Here is a 17949-nt window from a genome sequence, read left to right on the forward strand (position 1 = left end):
GCCAGGATGTGGAGTGAAGGGAACCCTGAACCCTGTATGTATATATGATATAATGAAATATTTTCTACCAACCAAAAAAAAAAGAAATTTTGTGATTTACAATGACATGGATAAAGCTGGAGGGCATTATGCTAAGTTAAATGAGCCAGAAAGAGAAAGACAAATACTGTACGGTATTATTTATATATGGAATTTTAAAAAGTGAACTCATAGAACAGAGAGTAGAAAAGCTCTTGCCAGGAGCTGGGGCGACAGGTAGGGGAAATAAGGACAGATTGGTAAAACGGTACAAAATTTCAGTTATACGATGAATAAAGTCAGAGAATCTTTTATATAACCTGAGGACTATAGCTGATGACCCCGTATCATGTAATTGAAATTAGCTAAGAGAGTAGAACTTAAATGTCCTCAGTAAAGACAAAAAAAAGTGAGCTGATACATGTCTTAATTATCTCAGTGGGGGTAATTCTTTAACAGTGTACAAGTATATCAAATCATTACGTGGTACATTTTATCTTACCATTTAATCTGTCAATTATACCTCAATACAGCTGAAAAGTTTTAAATTAAAAATTTGTATTTTAGTTACAATCTGAAGATTACTTTTTAGTAAAATAATATTTGTTTACTCTGAAAACTCCCTGTCCACTCTGAGTAAAATATATGCAATATATGCAAGTACCTATTCCATTTACTAATGTAAAACCTTCTAATGGAAATGCTTAGAGGCATATTTTGCACTTTCCTCAATTAACCAATCTAAAAATTGATTCTTCAGGCTAGTATTCTTTCTTATGTCTCAAAAACCAGGGATGGAAAGCTCGTGCCATTTAGCTACCCTGCACTAGATATCGTGTGTGTGTGTGTGTGTGTGTGTGTGTGTGTGTGCGTGTGTGTGTATTTTCATGCCTCAGCATCTATTCATTTCGATTCAGTTTATCTTTTATTCTGTTTTTCTGTGTCTTTACCATTGGACACATTTCTTTTCTAAACAAAGTTTACTGACAAATTTTGGTTTGCACATTGCAATTACAGTCAAATGAATTTCAAAGAGGTTGTTGTTTTTCCTTCTCCCTTAATTTTCATTCTTTAAGCAGGATAAACAGTATTCTGAAGACATCGGTTCATTTCAAGGAGTTCCTGAGAAAGTAGCTGAAATATAGTTCTAAAAAGTAGCAATAGTACAAAAATAGGTTTTTTTGTGTGTGTGAAATAATGCAGTATCTTTGTAGGGGGCAAATTCAAACAAATCCTAGATTTCACTTGAACGTGAAAAGCTTTTTCCAAGTCCATCAATTTAAATTGTTGGATAAAGGATAATGACCCAAAACTCAATCATGATCACTTGAAATTTAGAAATAAATATTTCATTCAATTAACAAACGCCGTTTACCTTGTCTACTTAACATTTTAAGATTAATTTTCTCTAATGAGAGAGAAACATTAATGAAGGGAATTTCAGGATTTCAGATGTTGGAATACTTATGTGTCCCATCTGCACAATCAATTGTGATTTATAAAAGGAATAAATTATTGTGATGATAGTTCATCCTTTTTAAGAGGTATTAAAACTGGCTAAAAAGTAGAAGTTATTATGAATAAACTTCCTGATGGAGCTACAGAGACATCAGTTTTAGTAATCAGAACGTCTTATATGCTCTGTTAATTATCATCTTATCTTCTCTTTGTGCTCCGAGTGCAGCTGAAGGACTGGAGGAGTTGCTCAAACACAGTCTTGTGGCTAATTGAGCATTGCTGTCTGGATCATTTAATAGTTAATTATTTTTTTTCTTCTGTATTTGACTAAAATTGCTCCATATAGGGCAGTTCTCAAAGATTTATTCAAAATCAGCATTTTTCTAACATGTGAAAGTCAAATGTCATTTTTAAAATTGGAAAGTAAATTACAAACTTGGTTAAAAGCTTGCAAAAAAATCCATTTCCACATGTAGGTTTCCTTCAGGAGAATATCATTTTAGTCTTGAAAATTTGCAAATTCAGAGAAAAAAATGCACATATCAAATTAGATTTTTACTTAAGTGATTATACTTGAAGGAAAGCATAGAAGTTTCCACGGAAATCTACTTGAGAAAGATTTCATACCGAATTAAAAACCTTCTGTTTGGGGGACACCTGGTTGGCTCAATTGGTTGAGCCTCTGACTCTTGGTTTCAGCTCAGGTCATGATCTCACAGTTTCCTGTGTTTGAGCCCAGAGTCAGGCTTTGTGCTAGCACAGCCCGCTTGGGATTCTCTATCTCCCTCTCTCTCTCTCTCTCTGTCCCTCCCCTGCTTACCCTGTCTCTGTCTTTCTCAAAATAAATAAATAAACTAAAAAAAATCTGTTTCTATATAACTTTATACTCACAGCTTTATTTTTTATTTCAACAAAAGTGGCTTAAACTTTACTGTATGCTCTCTGGTGCACTAAATGTTGAAACACAGACTAAAATAACACCGGGTCATTCTTTTCAAGGATGTGATTGTCGGAACAATCAGCCTGTAAACACAAGATCATATGCCTTCATAAAGTGATAGCAGAGCAACAGCAAACTCTAATTGAGGAGCTATTGATCATGAAAATTATTTGTTTTTCCTTACTAGACGGCCCTTGAAATGTGTGGTGGACAAGTATTAGTTACTCTAGAAAATAGTATGCGGATTTTAGGCATCCTTATCAGAGGAACCCAGGAAACTGTGAGATAAAACAATGAACAATGTTAAAACAAAGCTCCATGTTTTATAAAATGTAATTCAAATATAAAAGTTAAATTATCAAAATTAAAATATGATATATTCACGTGTCTATTAATTGTCCTCTCTAAAAACTGGTTTACAAATATTTTCTATTATCTTCCAAGCAAGAGCAGTATTATAAAATATTTGAAATTTTATTTTACACACAGCTTCTGTAAGGGCTTTTGTTACATATAGCATATCCAAAATGGGGATTAATATCATCATTCAGTGATTAAATCTTAGAACTTTTTTATTTAGTGGATCATATACATAGAAGAAATCAGAAAAAAAATTTCTATGAATAGTATAGGATACCATGGTTATAGGTGTATTAAGCAGAGTGGATTATGGTAAAATAAATGCATTCCTTGTTATACATTTAATGTTTAATTAAGTATTAAATATAATACAATGTTAATAAGAACTGCCTGGGGTATTATTATGGGCCACCCTTCATGCACTTTTATTTTTCACTTCACTTCTCACAACAGCTATAAGATTTTAATGCAGCAATAAAATAAATCATTAACATAGTTTCCTATATGTGTTTTGAGAAAGGAAATATATCTTCTTATATGATCATGAATATGTCCTTTGCTGTAGACTTTGAAGTGTTTTGGGTTTTTTTCATAAGGAACCAGATGCAGAGGGAAATTTGTTTGCAAGTTTGATGTGAACCAAGTCAGACAGTCAAAAAGTGTGATGGCTTGAGGTGTTTAAATAGAACTCTCATCCTCATGAGTTTTGCAATTCTGATGAATCCAAATAATATATCTAACATGAATTTCGATGGACCTATAGCAATTTTGGTTGGGGGTTTTAATAACATAACTAATGAGGGGGCTTGGATAGGATTTTTTTTCTGATGATATGCTGAAATAAACATTTCCCTCTTTGCCCACATACATCAATTTCATATGCTGAAGCCCTCTGCTATATACCTTTTTACCTTCTATCTTGTATATTTATTCATATTTTAATTGAGATTCTCATCAGTTTGGGAGCCAGAAATTGAATATTATGGGCAGAGAAGATTAAAAAATATATTTTAGAGACAAACCCTTGGATAAACTCATACAATACCACCATTATTGCTATGTACAAAAAAAAAATTTACGAAAAGGCATATTGACTCAATATTTCAAGGTTGTCAAAGCAGCAGTGCCTAAAAAGCCAAACAAAACACACTAGTTATTTCATAATCATTTTACACTTTATTATTTTATGTTTTCTTCTCAAATATATAGCAAACAAATAGATACTTTTTTCTTACAATTCTTTCTATATGTTTTCTTTTTCTTTTCAGGTGATACAAACATCTACTATTCATGATGTTAAACAAAAATTCCACAAAGCATGTAAGTTTTATATATAATCTAGAATTTATGTTACAGTTTTCTCAATTTGGTTCAAATTTATCTGTAAAAATAAGTTCAATGTTATGATAGAAAGGGTGTATGGAAACCATAATTTTACATGAAATTCAGAAATAATATGGTAAATACTTCTTGACTATAAATACTGTGTTTTCATATCTAACTCTCTTATCCACAATAGTTTTAGTTTTTCACAAAATTATTTTTTCTTTTATATTTGAACATATTTATTAAAGCAGAAAACATCCTATATATGAGAATTCTTAACTGATAAAAAGTATTTATATGTAAACAAAATACTGAACAAAAGTTTTACTGGGTGTGTTTATACTGGTCAAATCTATTCCACAAAGGAACTCTTTATACAATAAATTAAAATTATACTATTTAATTTTATTAATAGCTAAATTACCTAATTAAAGGTTTCATTATTACTGGAAATATTTATATGAGGTTTGTTCAAATTCAGGTTTTATTTTTAAACCTTTCCAGTAAAGTTTACTCATAACTTAAACATAGTGAACGTGTCTTTAATTACTAGGAGGCACTTTTTATATACTCTAATTTTAAAGCAGTTTTAGATACATAGCAAAACTAAGCAGAAAATACAGAGTTCTTATATACCCTCAGGTGTCACATATGCACAGCCTCCCCCATCAACATTTCACATCAGAATAGGGTATTTGTTACAATCTGTGAGCCTACACTGACACCTCATTATTTCCCAAAGTCTGTAGTTTATATTAGAGTTCATCCTTGGTATTTTACACTGTATGGTTTTTGCTAGTGAACATTTTCAATGTCTTGTATTTAGTTGAGCACTATTTCTTTTCTGAAAATATTCTTAAAGTTTACAATTTAATGCTTTAAACTATTTAAAAATACCTCAGAGTAAAATAGGTAGAATTTTTCATAGGAATAGAAAGCATATACAGTATGGAATAGAATTATTTGAAATATGCTTAACCCATTAAAAATTCTTCAAGAAGGTAAGTTTTAATATTCACCACAAAGATGTGTAAGATTTGAGTATGTAGAAATAAGCCACAAAAGGATTATGGTAAGGAAAAGAGAACAGTGCAAAGTGCAAAGATTTGTCGTGGAATTAATTTTCTAACTTGTAGCATGATAAAATCCCCTGTATATTTATGCTACTTCTAAATTATTGAAAAAATTCTCAAACTCCAAATTTGTGCCTTATCACCTACCATTATGTTAGCCATGTTATCCCGTTATTTACACAAGCATTTCTTTATTTATATATTAATGAATTTGTTTGGGTTATTCCTGTCTTCACATAAAATATGGATCTCAAACTAGTAATTGAACTTTCATCTTTGGAAAGACTTAGACTAAACTTCTCTAATAAGATGGTTTCAGAAAGTTTAGATTCTAGCAGTAAGTGAAAAGACACTTGAAAATGATGTTATTACTATAATGTAGAAAGTTGCAATAAAAATGCTTGTATTTAAGTTAATAATAACAACATAATAAATACATGATTTCTCTTATTGTCTGGAAATGAAGAAAAGAATCAAAAGCTAATGCATGTGTAGAAGGCATGTGAAGTTATCTTGATTACTATTTTCTGATTCCTTTTATAATAGTCTATAATATATATAGACATACATAACAGTTACAAGAAATGTTAAAATTTTTGAACCAGAAATTCTGTACTTATGTGGTCCAGAGCCTACTTTTAGTAATAAGTGAAGTTAAGTAGTTCATGAAAAATCTTAGAAATGTCCAGTATCCGAACTGGATAATTAAAAAATATGACAATAATGTGATTAGTTTTAATAGCTATATCAAGACTTGAGGATTTCTTGATGACTATTATTTTACTCGTTTTCTTAGGCATACTTCTAATCTTTAACAACTTTATGTAAACTGTGAATTTTTTCACTTTTTAAAAATTACTGTTAATATCAAAAGTAGCCCATCACTTAAAGAAAAATAATATTCAGTAATTTTGCATTTATTATATGTAGCCAACATGAAAAAAATGCTCAATGTCACTAATTATGAAGGCAATGTAAATTACAACCACAATGTCATCACCTCATATCTCTGAGAATGGCTATTATCAAAAAGACAAGAAATAAAAAGTGTTGGTGAGGATTTAGGGTAAAGGGAACCCTCATGCCCTGTTGGTGGGAATGTAAACTGGTGTAACAACTGTGAAAAATAATACAGAGGTTCTGTGAAAAATTAAAAATAGAAAAAATAGAAATACTCTATGATCCAATAATTCCACTTATCTGTATTATCTAAATAAAAGTGCTAATTCAAAAAGATAAATGCACCCCTATGTTTACACAGCATTATTTATAATAGCCAAGATATGAGAGCATAAGTGTCCACCTAAGTATCCATAAGTAGATGATGGATAGAAAAGATATGCTACTCACATACAGACTCACACACACTCACACACACACACACACACACACACACACACACACACACACAGGAATATTCCTCAGCTATTAAAAAAGAATATCTATTTGTAACAATGGTCTGTTTATCTCTGGGTAGACCTAAAAGAGTATTAAGCTAAGTGAGATAAGTCAGACAAAGACAAATACCATATGATTTCAGCATATGATTCACTTTAAAATCTAAAAACCAAAACAAATGAACAAACACACCAAAACAGGAGACTCAAATACAGAAAACAAACTGATGGTTGCCAGAGGGATGAACAAAACAGGTGAAAGAGATTAAGAGGTACAATCTTGTATTTATGAAATAAATAAGACATGGGGATGTGGTATACAGCACAGATAATAGTCAATAATATTGTAAAAACATTGTATGGTGAAAGGTGGTAACTTTATATATTGTGATGATTATTTCATAATACATGTAAGTATTGAGTCACTATGTTGTATACCTAAAGCTTATATAATATTATGTGTCAATCATACTGCAATAAAAAAAAGAAATATAATATTCAAGCAATTTGCATTCATTATACTCTATTTCAAAAAAAGTATTGGTCTTCAAGTTTTACAAAGCACAAAAACACAATTTTTGCTAATTACATTACAGAGAATTATCTGTTAGTCAATTAAATTGAACATTATGTTTAATATATTTACCAAATAATAAAAAGCAAGCAAAAAAGTGTTGCTAACACTAACAATTTTACAATGCTAAAAATGAAACAAAACAAAGTTATGTGTTGATTGCCTTAATATTTTATGTTTAACATATTAAATTTTTTTAACGTTTATTTATTTTCACAGACAGAGACAGTGTGAGTGGGGGCCGGGGGGGGGGCGGGCAGAGAGAAGGAGACACAGAATCTGAAGCAGGCTCCAGGCTCTGAGCTGTCAGCACAGAGCCTGATGTGGGGCTTGAATCCATAAACTGTGAAATCATGACCTGAGCCGAAGATGGATGCTTAGCCAACTGAACCACTCAGGCACCCTTATTTAGCATATTTAAAACCCAATAACATTAAATACCTTATTTTCATAAATATATTCCAATCATAACAATCATATATATATATATATATATATATGTATGTATGTATATATGTATATATATATATATTTATAACTACAATTGTTAGATTTTTTTTCAAACTTACTTCTTTACTTTCTGACACCGAATAAATATTTTATTACAACACTTCTGATGGTGTTTATTTTTACGCCCTGCAGTTATAATAGGAATTGCTAATCTTGTAAAGAAAAAACCAAACTCATCAGAGGAACTGGGTTTCCTGAGGGGAGAGTTCTCCTTATATGTCTTTTATCTCTATTCTGTGTTCTCTTCGGTGTTTTGACTGATCTTGATTTCTAGTCTCCCTATTATTTCTCAGACTTTGTGTCAGCTTTACATTTTTCTTAGTTCTATTTTAAAATTTTCTTTACTGTGATTTTTTTGTCCTGTATATGACTATCTTTTCCTCTCCCAGGGTTTCTAATTTCTTAGTTCTGCTGTATTATAAGAGTCATGTTTTAGATTACCCTGGAGACAGTATAGCCCTCAGACTAGTGAAAGAAATATTGAATAGGGAGAAAATTACAATGAAAATATTAGCAGCAAGGTAAGAGGAAAAGAGGAATGGTTTCATGAAAAAGTGATTCTGATAAAACTTTCAATTATATATATGCACACACACAGTTATCTATTTCTTAATGCACAAAAATTCATGAAATGCCTCAGCTGCAATACTCCACTAGTCTTTCTTTACCTCCATACATTTCTTTACTCACATTTGTAATTATTTTTCTTGATTGTATCTTGAAGCCTCTCCTATAGAGTCTCAAATATCATCATGCTATATGTTGTGCTTCACTTACTCTCATATTCTCACAAAGATTGTGTAGAAGAATTAAACCTCGTTGTTAAAGCTGGGCTGAAAAATTAAGAATCATTCAAGGTCCAGGTGACACTCTGACTAAAACTATGTGAATATTTTCTAAGATTTCAAAGGATTAAAAAACCATCCATGTTAAAAACAAAACAAAACTCTGTTACATAATCTGAGTAGCTTTACCTTATTTCGTGTTACTCAATTCAACAACTATTCCATGATTTCTTTAAGTTAAATTTAATATTCTCTTGGGGTATAATATGACTTTATTAGAATAATTTTTAATATTTTATGTTCTAAAAAATAATAGAACTTACAAAAAGCCACAGCCAACTGTGTGTATACTAATGTAAATCTGTAATGATGTAATCCATATTGTAGATCTAATCAATTGACAAAGTATTTGCCAGAATGACAAGTAAATTCCAGTGGAAAAATTCTGCCTGAATGTTATAAGTTATTTTGTTATGCTTTATAATACTCAAAATTATTTAAGTTCCTGTAGTCTAGACCTCCACAGAAGTGAGATGTATGCAATAGTTAGCATGGACAAAGCAGGAGATATATTAATAAAAATAATTTAAAGATTTGTCAAAGTAAAGGTCTAGTGAATACATTCTTTTGGAACTGTATCATTACTTATCTTAGGAAGGAAGCCAAGGAATCTAAACCAGAAATTAGAAAATACCATTGCCGTACAAAGTTGTATAAAGGTAGAATTTCATCTAAACAGCTTTTTTTTAAAGAAAAAAAAAAAATCTTTTTTTTCAAATTTTTAAAAACTTTTTGTAGTTAAGGGTGATTTGCAACCACAAGATAAGGTGCTCTGAAAGCTATTACAACATCATCCATAATCTCTAAAAAGAAACTAATCATCAACCACTTATTGTGAATGATGACTTCTATGATTGTTTGGTGGAGGTAAATACCATAATTACAATTAAGATGGATGAGATAAAAGCTATCTCTAAAAATCTGATATACAAGGGAAGCCATTTTAGATTTCTTTAAAAGTCAATATGACTGTATATAAACTTTGTTTAAACAAAAAGCCTGATTTATGGCCCATCAAGCATCCATTGTCTACTTGCTTTGTAAATAAGTAGCCTAAAGGAAAACCATCTTGTCCTTAGGATAACAATCAGTGCTCTTACTCCCTGCATTCCTTGATGTTAACACTTGTGATTCCTGCCTATATGCTAATTTAAAAGCTTTTGAGCTTTTGCTAAAAAGTATGTAACTTTATAAAAATTCTTCCTTTTCCAGAACACTTTCTTCCCTGTGAAGAGCACGTTTCCCAGACCACTATTCTAACTTAGGGCAAATAAAGCTCTCTTTCTTATGTTTAGAGACTATAAAAAGTTCCTTCATTTTGTGTTGACACTGTTATGCCCAGAATTCATGATCCCCAAATACCACCAGGGAGCCGAGTCCGATGTAAAAGCAAAAGAGCCTTTATTCGAGCTAGCTCCAGCTCAATCCCCTACCTGCACCAACATAGCGGTGAGATACCTGGGAGAGAGAGCAAGTTTCAAAAGGACAAAGGTTTTATTGGGGTCTAGGGGCAGTTGGTGAGGTAATGGTTGTGGCTTCAGCCGATTGGCTGGGGAAGGGTCTGAGTCCCGTTAGGCAGGTGAGTAGACGGTTACTCAAGGGGAGGAGGCGTGGTCAAGGTGAAGGACACAGAACAAGATGGAGTTGGCAGCGTAAGCCCGCCCTTTCAGACACCAGTTTTAACGTTGGGTGAGATATAAAATTCAGTGAATATTTGAAGAATATTGAATGAGATCCAATCTTTATGCAGTAACAAATCACATAACTTTCCCAAAATGTTTTTAACGTTACATCATAACTTGTATTTTCAAAGCTTATATCAAAGTTTGTACACAATTGACAAGAGTAACCATGTAAAATTTTGATTCATGTGAGCATGTGTACAAATACTTGATGAATAGTTTCTTTCTAGATAATTCATCATAAATATTTTGGATTCTTATGTGAGACTAAAGTTTTAATACTTTTCTATTTTTTAAAAAAATTTCAAGTAGTAAATACTTTTTTAGTGTTTCTAGATCAGGTTTCTTTTGAAATTATCAAAATAAATTAGGATGTGTGATATTTTGTTTTATAATAAGAAATATATATTTGGTTTTCCTTCCAGTTTTTGGCACAGAGCCTCTATAACTGCCCCTTGATACTTAAAACCTCTATTTCTCCTTCAAATGAATGTCACTTTGTTAAATTTCATATTTTCTGTCAATGATTATAGCACCATTTATCGTTGTTCTTTGGACATTTGAATCCCTTTAAAAAAATTGTTCATTAAGTTTAAATTTTCTCTTAGGCAGAGAATCCCTATTCTTTACCCCATGCTTGCTCATATCTCTTTATATTACTTGGAATAATCTTTCTATCTTTAAAAAATTCGCTAGGGGCGCCTGGGTGGCTTGGTCAGTTGAGCGTCCGACTTCGGCTCAGGTCATGATCTCACGGTCCGTGAGTTCGAGCCCCGCGTCAGGTTCTGTGGTGACAGCTCAGAGCCTGGAGCCTGTTTCAGATTCTGTGTCTCCCTCTCTCTCTGACCCTCCCCTGTTCATGCTCTGTCTCTCTGTCTCAAAAAGAAATAAACGTTAAAAAAATTTTTTTTTAAATATTTGCTAAATTATCAAGACATAAATGACTTTTTGTTCCATATGAGAATCCTTGATTTTTATACTCTCATTTTTTTTCTTTTTTAAAAAGGTATAATTTAATTTATTAAATTTCTCACAAATCGTTTTTAATTCATAAAATTCAGATAATCTAAAAAATAGAATAATGATTAAGCTACTGGAAAAAAAGAATAACTTGAAGAAAAGACAATTTTAACGTGTTTGAAATCTTCCCAAGCCACAATAGTTTCCTTTTGTATGTCAAGTTCGTTCTGTATTCCTTAATTTACCAGGAAATAGAATTATATGCAAATTCAAACAAATGGAATCAAGCGGAAAAAAAAACAAACTATTCTAATACTATTTAGCACCCAAACTAGAGCATTTGATAGTTCTCTAAGAACTGTGTGCCTTGAAAACTATGCCTTTATTACATTTTCTTTTATAGGTTTTTCTGTTTCCTGAGAACTGAGACATAAGGAATATTTTGAAACCAAACAATACAGCTGATGGCGATATAAATATAGCCAATTCTATTAAATGGTTTCCTCATATAAAGGTTCATATTAACTGAATTTTAGAAAGAGCATAAACTGGAAATATTATATTGAATTTTTACTATTACCGTTATATGCAAGAAAAAGAAAATAGATATTTCCCTTGTGCAGTTAATATCATTGAAATATAAAGAGACTAGATCAATAATTTTAATTAAAATGGAGAAACTCTAACATCATTGTTAAATTTAAATCTAATTTAAATTATATAGAGATAATCTTTTATTTTTTATTTATTTTTTATTTTTTTTTTAAATCTCAGGTTTCATTTAATGATTTCTCCTTAATCTCTTATTTTTTTTTTTATTTTTTAATATATGAAATTTACTGTCAAATTGGTTTCCATACAACACCCAGTGCTCATCCCAAAAGGTGCCCTCCTCAATACCCATCACCCACCCTGCCCTCCCTCCCACCCTGCCCTCCCTCCCACCCCCCATCAACCCTCAGTTTGTTCTCAGTTTTTAACAGTCTCTAATGCTTTGGCTCTCTCCCACTCTAACCTCTTTTTTTTTTTTTTTCCTTCCCCTCCCCCATGGGTTTCTGTTATGTTTCTCAGGATCCACATAAGAGTGAAACCATATGGTATCTGTCTTTCTCTGTATGGCTTATTTCACTTAGCATCACACTCTCCAGTTCCATCCATGTTGCTACAAAAGGCCATATTTCATTTTTTCTCATTGCCACGTAGTATTCCATTGTGTATATAAACCACAATTTCTTTATCCATTCATCAGTTGATGGACATTTAGGCTCTTTCCATAATTTGGCTATTGTTGAGAGTGCCGCTATAAACATTGGGGTACAGGTGCCCCTATGCATCAGTACTCCTGTATCCCTTGGATAAATTCCTAGCAGTGCTATTGCTGGGTCATAGGGTAGGTCTATTTTTAATTTTCTGAGGAACCTCCATACTGTTTTCCAGAGCGGCTGCACCAATTTGCATTCCCACCAACAGTGCAAGAGGGTTCCTGTTTCTCCACATCCTCTCCAGCATCTATAGTCTCCTGATTTCTTCATTTTGGCCACTCTGACTGGCGTGAGGTGGTATCTGAGTGTGGTTTTGATTTGTATTTCCCTGATAAGGAGCGACGTTGAACATCTTTTCATGTGCCTGTTGGCCATCCGGATGTCTTCTTTAGAGAAGTGTCTATTCATGTTTTCTGCCCATTTCTTCACTGGGTTATTTGTTTTTCGGGTGTGGAGTTTGGTGAGCTCTTTATAGATTTTGGATACTAGCCCTTTGTCCAATGTGTCATTTGCAAATATCTTTTCCCATTCCGTTGGTTGCCTTTTAGTTTTGTTGGTTGTTTCCTTTGCTGTGCAGAAGCTTTTTATCTTCATAAGGTCCCAGTAATTCACTTTTGCTTTTAATTCCCTTGCCTTTGGGGATGTGCCGAGTAAGAGATTGCTACGGCTGAGGTCAGAGAGGTCTTTTCCTGCTTTCTCCTCTAAGGTTTTGATGGTTTCCTGTCTCACATTCAGGTCCTTTATCCATTTTGAGTTTATTTTTGTGAATGGTGTGAGAAAGTGGTCTAGTTTCAACCTTCTGCATGTTGCTGTCCAGTTCTCCCAGCACCATTTGTTAAAGAGACTGTCTTTTTTCCATTGGATGTTCTTTCCTGCTTTGTCAAAGATGAGTTGGCCATACGTTTGTGGGTCTAGTTCTGGGGTTTCTATTCTATTCCATTGGTCTATGTGTCTGTTTTTATGCCAATACCATGCTGTCTTGATGATGACAGCTTTGTAGTAGAGGCTAAAGTCTGGGATTGTGATGCCTCCTGCTTTGGTCTTCTTCTTCAAAATTACTTTGTCTATTCGGGGCCTTTTGTGGTTCCATATGAATTTTAGGATTGCTTGTTCTAGTTTCGAGAAGAATGCTGGTGCAATTTTGATTGGGATTGCATTGAATGTGTAGATAGCTTTGGGTAGTATTGACATTTTGACAATATTTATTCTTCCAATCCATGAGCATGGAATGTCTTTCCATTTCTTTATATCTTCTTCAATTACCTGCATAAGCTTTCTATAGTTTTCAGCATACAGATCTTTTACATCTTTGGTTAGATTTATTCCTAGGTATTTTATGCTTCTTGGTGCAATTGTGAATGGGATCAGTTTCTTCATTTGTCTTTCTGTTGCTTCATTGTTAGTGTATAAGAATGCAACTGATTTCTGCACATTGATTTTGTATCCTGCAACTTTGCTGAATTCATGTATCAGTTCTAGCAGACTTTTGGTGGAGTCTATCGGATTTTCCATGTATAATATCATGTCATCTGCAAAAAGCGAAAGCTTGACTTCATCTTTGCCAATTTTGATGCCTTTGATTTCCTTTTGTTGTCTGATTGCTGATGCTAGAACTTCCAGCACTATATTAAACAGCAGCGGTGACAGTGGGCATCCCTGTCGTGTTCCTGATCTCAGGGAAAAAGCTCTCAGTTTTTCCCCGTTGAGGATGATGTTAGCTGTGGGCTTTTCATAAATGGCCTTTATGATCTTTAAGTATGTTCCTTCTATCCCGACTTTCTCAAGGGTTTTTATTAAGAAAGGGTGCTGGATTTTGTCAAAGGCCTTTTCTGCATCGATTGACAGGATCATATGGTTCTTCTCTTTTTTTTTGTTAATGTGATGTATCACGTTGATCGATTTGCGAATGTTGAACCAGCCCTGCATCCCAGGAATGAATCCCACTTGATCATGGTGAATAATTCTTTTTATATGCTGTTGAATTCGATTTGCTAGTATCTTATTAAGAATTTTTGCATCCATATTCATCAGGGATATTGGCCTGTAGTTCTCTTTTTTTACTGGGTCTCTGTCTGGTTTAGGAATCAAAGTAATACTGGCTTCATAGAATGAGTCTGGAAGTTTTCCTTCCCTTTCTATTTCTTGGAATAGCTTGAGAAGGATAGGTATTATCTCTGCTATAAATGTCTGGTAGAACTCCCCTGGGAAGCCATCTGGTCCTGGACTCTTATTTGTTGGGAGATTTTTGATAACCGATTCAATTTCTTCGCTGGTTATGGGTCTGTTCAAGCTTTCTATTTCCTCCTGATTGAGTTTTGGAAGAGTGTGGGTGTTTAGAAATTTGTCCATTTCTTCCAGATTGTCCAATTTGCTGGCATATAATTTTTCACAGTATTCCCTGATAATTGTTTGTATCTCTGAGGGATTGGTTGTAATCATTCCATTTTCATTCATGATTTTATCTATTTGGGTCATCTCCCTTTTCTTTTTGAGAAGCCTGGCTAGAGGTTTGTCAATTTTGTTTATTTTTTCAAAAAACCAACTCTTGGTTTCGTTGATCTGCTCTACAGTTTTTTTAGATTCTATATTGTTTATTTCTGCTCTGATCTTTATGATTTCTCTTCTTCTGCTGGGTTTAGGCTGCCTTTGCTGTTCTGCTTCTATTTCCTTTAGGTGTGCTGTTAGATTTTGTATTTGGGATTTTTCTTGTTTCTTGAGATAGGCCTGGATTGCAATGTATTTTCCTCTCAGGACTGCCTTCGCTGCATCCCAAAGCGTTTGGATTGTTGTATTTTCATTTTCGTTTGTTTCCATGTATATTTTAATTTCTTCTCTAATTGCCTGGTTGACCCACTCATTCGTTAGTAGGGTGTTCTTTAACCTCCATGCTTTTGGAGGTTTTCCAGACTTTTTCCTGTGGTTGATTTCAAGCTTCATAGCATTGTGGTCTGAAAGTATGCATGGTATAATTTCAATTCTTATAAACTTATGAAGGGCTGTTTTGTGACCCAGTATATGATCTATCTTGGAGAATGTTCCATGTGCACTCGAGAAGAAAGTATATTCTGTTGCTTTGGGATGCAGAGTTCTAAATATATCTGTCAAGTCCATCTGATCCAATGTATCATTCAGGGCCCTTGTTTCTTTATTGACTGTGTGTCTAGATGATCTATCCATTTCTGTAAGTGGGGTGTTAAAGTCCCCTGCAATGACCACATTCTTATCAATAAGGTTGCTTATGTTTATGAGTAATTGTTTTATATATCTGGGGGCTCGGGTATTTGGCGCATAGACATTTATAATAGTTAGCTCTTCCTGGTGGATAGACCCTGTGATTATTATATAATGCCCTTCTTCATCTCTTGTTACAGCCTTTAATGTAAAGTCTAGTTTGTCTGATATAAGTATGGCTACTCCAGCTTTCTTTTGGCTTCCAGGAGCATGATAAATAGTTCTCCATCCCCTCACTCTCAATCTAAAGGTGTCCTCAGATCTAAAATGAGTCTCTTGTAGACAGCAAATAGATGGGTCTTGTTTTTTTATCCATTCTGATACCCTATGTCTTTTAGTTGGCGCATTTAATCCATTTACATTCAGTGTTATTATAGAAAGATATGGGTTTAGAGTCATTGTGATGTCTGTATGTTTTATGCTTGTAGTGATGTCTCTGGTACTTTGTCTCACAGGATCCCCCTTAGGATCTCTTGTAGGGCTGGTTTCGTGGTGACAAATTCCTTCAGTTTTTGTTTGTTTGGGAAGACCTTTATCTCTCCTTCTATTCTAAATGACAGACTTGCTGGATAAAGGATTCTCGGCTGCATATTTTTTCTGTTTAGCACACTGTAGATATCGTGCCAAGCCTTTCTGGCCTGCCAAGTTTCAAAGGAGAGATCAGTCACGAGTCTTATAGGTCTCCCTTTATATGTGAGGGCACGTTTATCCCTTGCTGCTTTCAGAATTTTCTCTTTATCCTTGTATTTTGCCAGTTTCACTATGATATGTCGTGCAGAAGATCGATTCAAGTTACGTCTGAAGGGAGTTCTCTGTGCCTCTTGGATTTCAATGCCTTTTTCCTTCCCCAGTTCAGGGAAGTTCTCAGCTATAATTTGTTCAAGTACCCCTTCAGCACCCTTCCCTCTCTCTTCCTCCTCTGGGATACCAATTATGCGTATATTATTTTTTTTTAGTGTATCACTTAGTTCTCTAATTTTCCCCTCATACTCCTGGATTTTTTTTATCTCTCTTTCTTTCAGCTTCCTCTTTCTCCATAACTTTATCTTCTAGTTCACCTATTCTCTCCTCTGCTTCTTCAAGCTGAGCCATCGTGGATTCCATTTTGTTTTGCAATTCGTTTAAAGCGTTTTTCAACTCCTCGTGACTGTTCCTTAGTCCCTCGATCTTTGTGGCAAGAGATTCTCTGCTGTCCTGTATACTGTTTTCAAGCCCAGCGATTAATTTTATGACTATTATTCTAAATTCACTTTCTGTTATATTATTTAAATCCTTTTTGATCAGTTCATTAGCTGTTGTTATTTCCTGGAGATTCTTCTGAGGGGAATTCTTCCGTTTGGTCATTGTGGAGAGTCCCTGGCGTGGTGAGGACCTGCAGTGCACTTCCCCTGTGCTGTGGTGTATAACTGGAGTTAGTGGGCGGGGCCGCAGTCCGACCCGATGTCTGCCCCCAGCCCACTGCTGGGGCCACAGTCAGACTGGTGTGTGCCTTCTCTTCCCCTCTCCTAGGGGCAGGATTCACTGTGGGGTGGCGTGTCCCGTCTGGGCTACTTGCACACTGCCAGGCTTGTGTTGTTGGGGATCTGGCGTATTAGCTGGGGTGGGTAGGCAAGGTGCACGGGGGCTGGAGGGGCAGGCTTAGCTCGCTTCTCCTTAGGTGATCCACTTCAGGAGGGGCCCTGTGGCAGCGGGAGGGAGTCAGATCCGCTGCCAGAGGTTTGGCTCTGCAGAAGCACAGAGTTGGGTGTTTGCGCAGAGTGAGGAAGTTCCCTGGCAGGAACTGGTTCCCTTTGGGATTTTGGCTGGGGGATGGGTGGGGGAGATGGCGCTGGCGCCTTTGTTCCCCGCCAAGCTGAGCTCTGCCGTCCGGGGGCTCAGCAGCTCTCCCTCCCTTTGTCCTCCAGCCTTCCCGCTTTCCGCGCAGAGCTGTTAACTTATGACCTCCCAGACGCTAAGTCGCGCTTGCTGTGGGAACACAGTCTGTCCGGCCCCTCCGCTTTTGCCAGCCCGACTCGGGGGCTCTGCTTGGCCGGCGAGCCGCCCCTCCGCCCCGGCTCCCTCCCGCCAGTCCGTGGAGCGCGCACCGCCTCGCCGCCCTTCCTACCCTCTTCCGTGGGCCTCTGGTCTGCGCTTGACTCCGGAGACTCCCTTCTGCTAGTCTTCTGGCGGTTTTCTGGGTTCTTTAGGCAGGTGTAGGTGGAATCTAAGTGATCGGCAGGACGCGCTGTGAGCCCCGCATCCTCCTACGCCGCCATCTTCCGGAACCGAGATCTATACTCTCATTTTTTAAGTTGAAATTATTATAGCTGATGT

The 17949-nt window shown here is 35.0% G+C and overlaps 1 protein-coding gene across 1 annotated transcript in view; it reads left to right on the forward strand.

The window, feature by feature from the left end:
- Nucleotides 1–17949, forward strand: part of TECRL (trans-2,3-enoyl-CoA reductase like) — a 101738-nt gene that overhangs the window by 22646 nt on the left and 61143 nt on the right. The window contains exon 2 of the mRNA XM_007086898.2: nt 4045–4096. Coding sequence (XP_007086960.1) covers nt 4045–4096 — 52 coding nt within the window. The remainder of the gene's footprint in view (nt 1–4044; nt 4097–17949) is intronic.

Source organism: Panthera tigris, chromosome B1, assembly GCF_018350195.1.
Source record: "Panthera tigris isolate Pti1 chromosome B1, P.tigris_Pti1_mat1.1, whole genome shotgun sequence".
Lineage (NCBI taxonomy): Eukaryota > Metazoa > Chordata > Mammalia > Carnivora > Felidae > Panthera > Panthera tigris.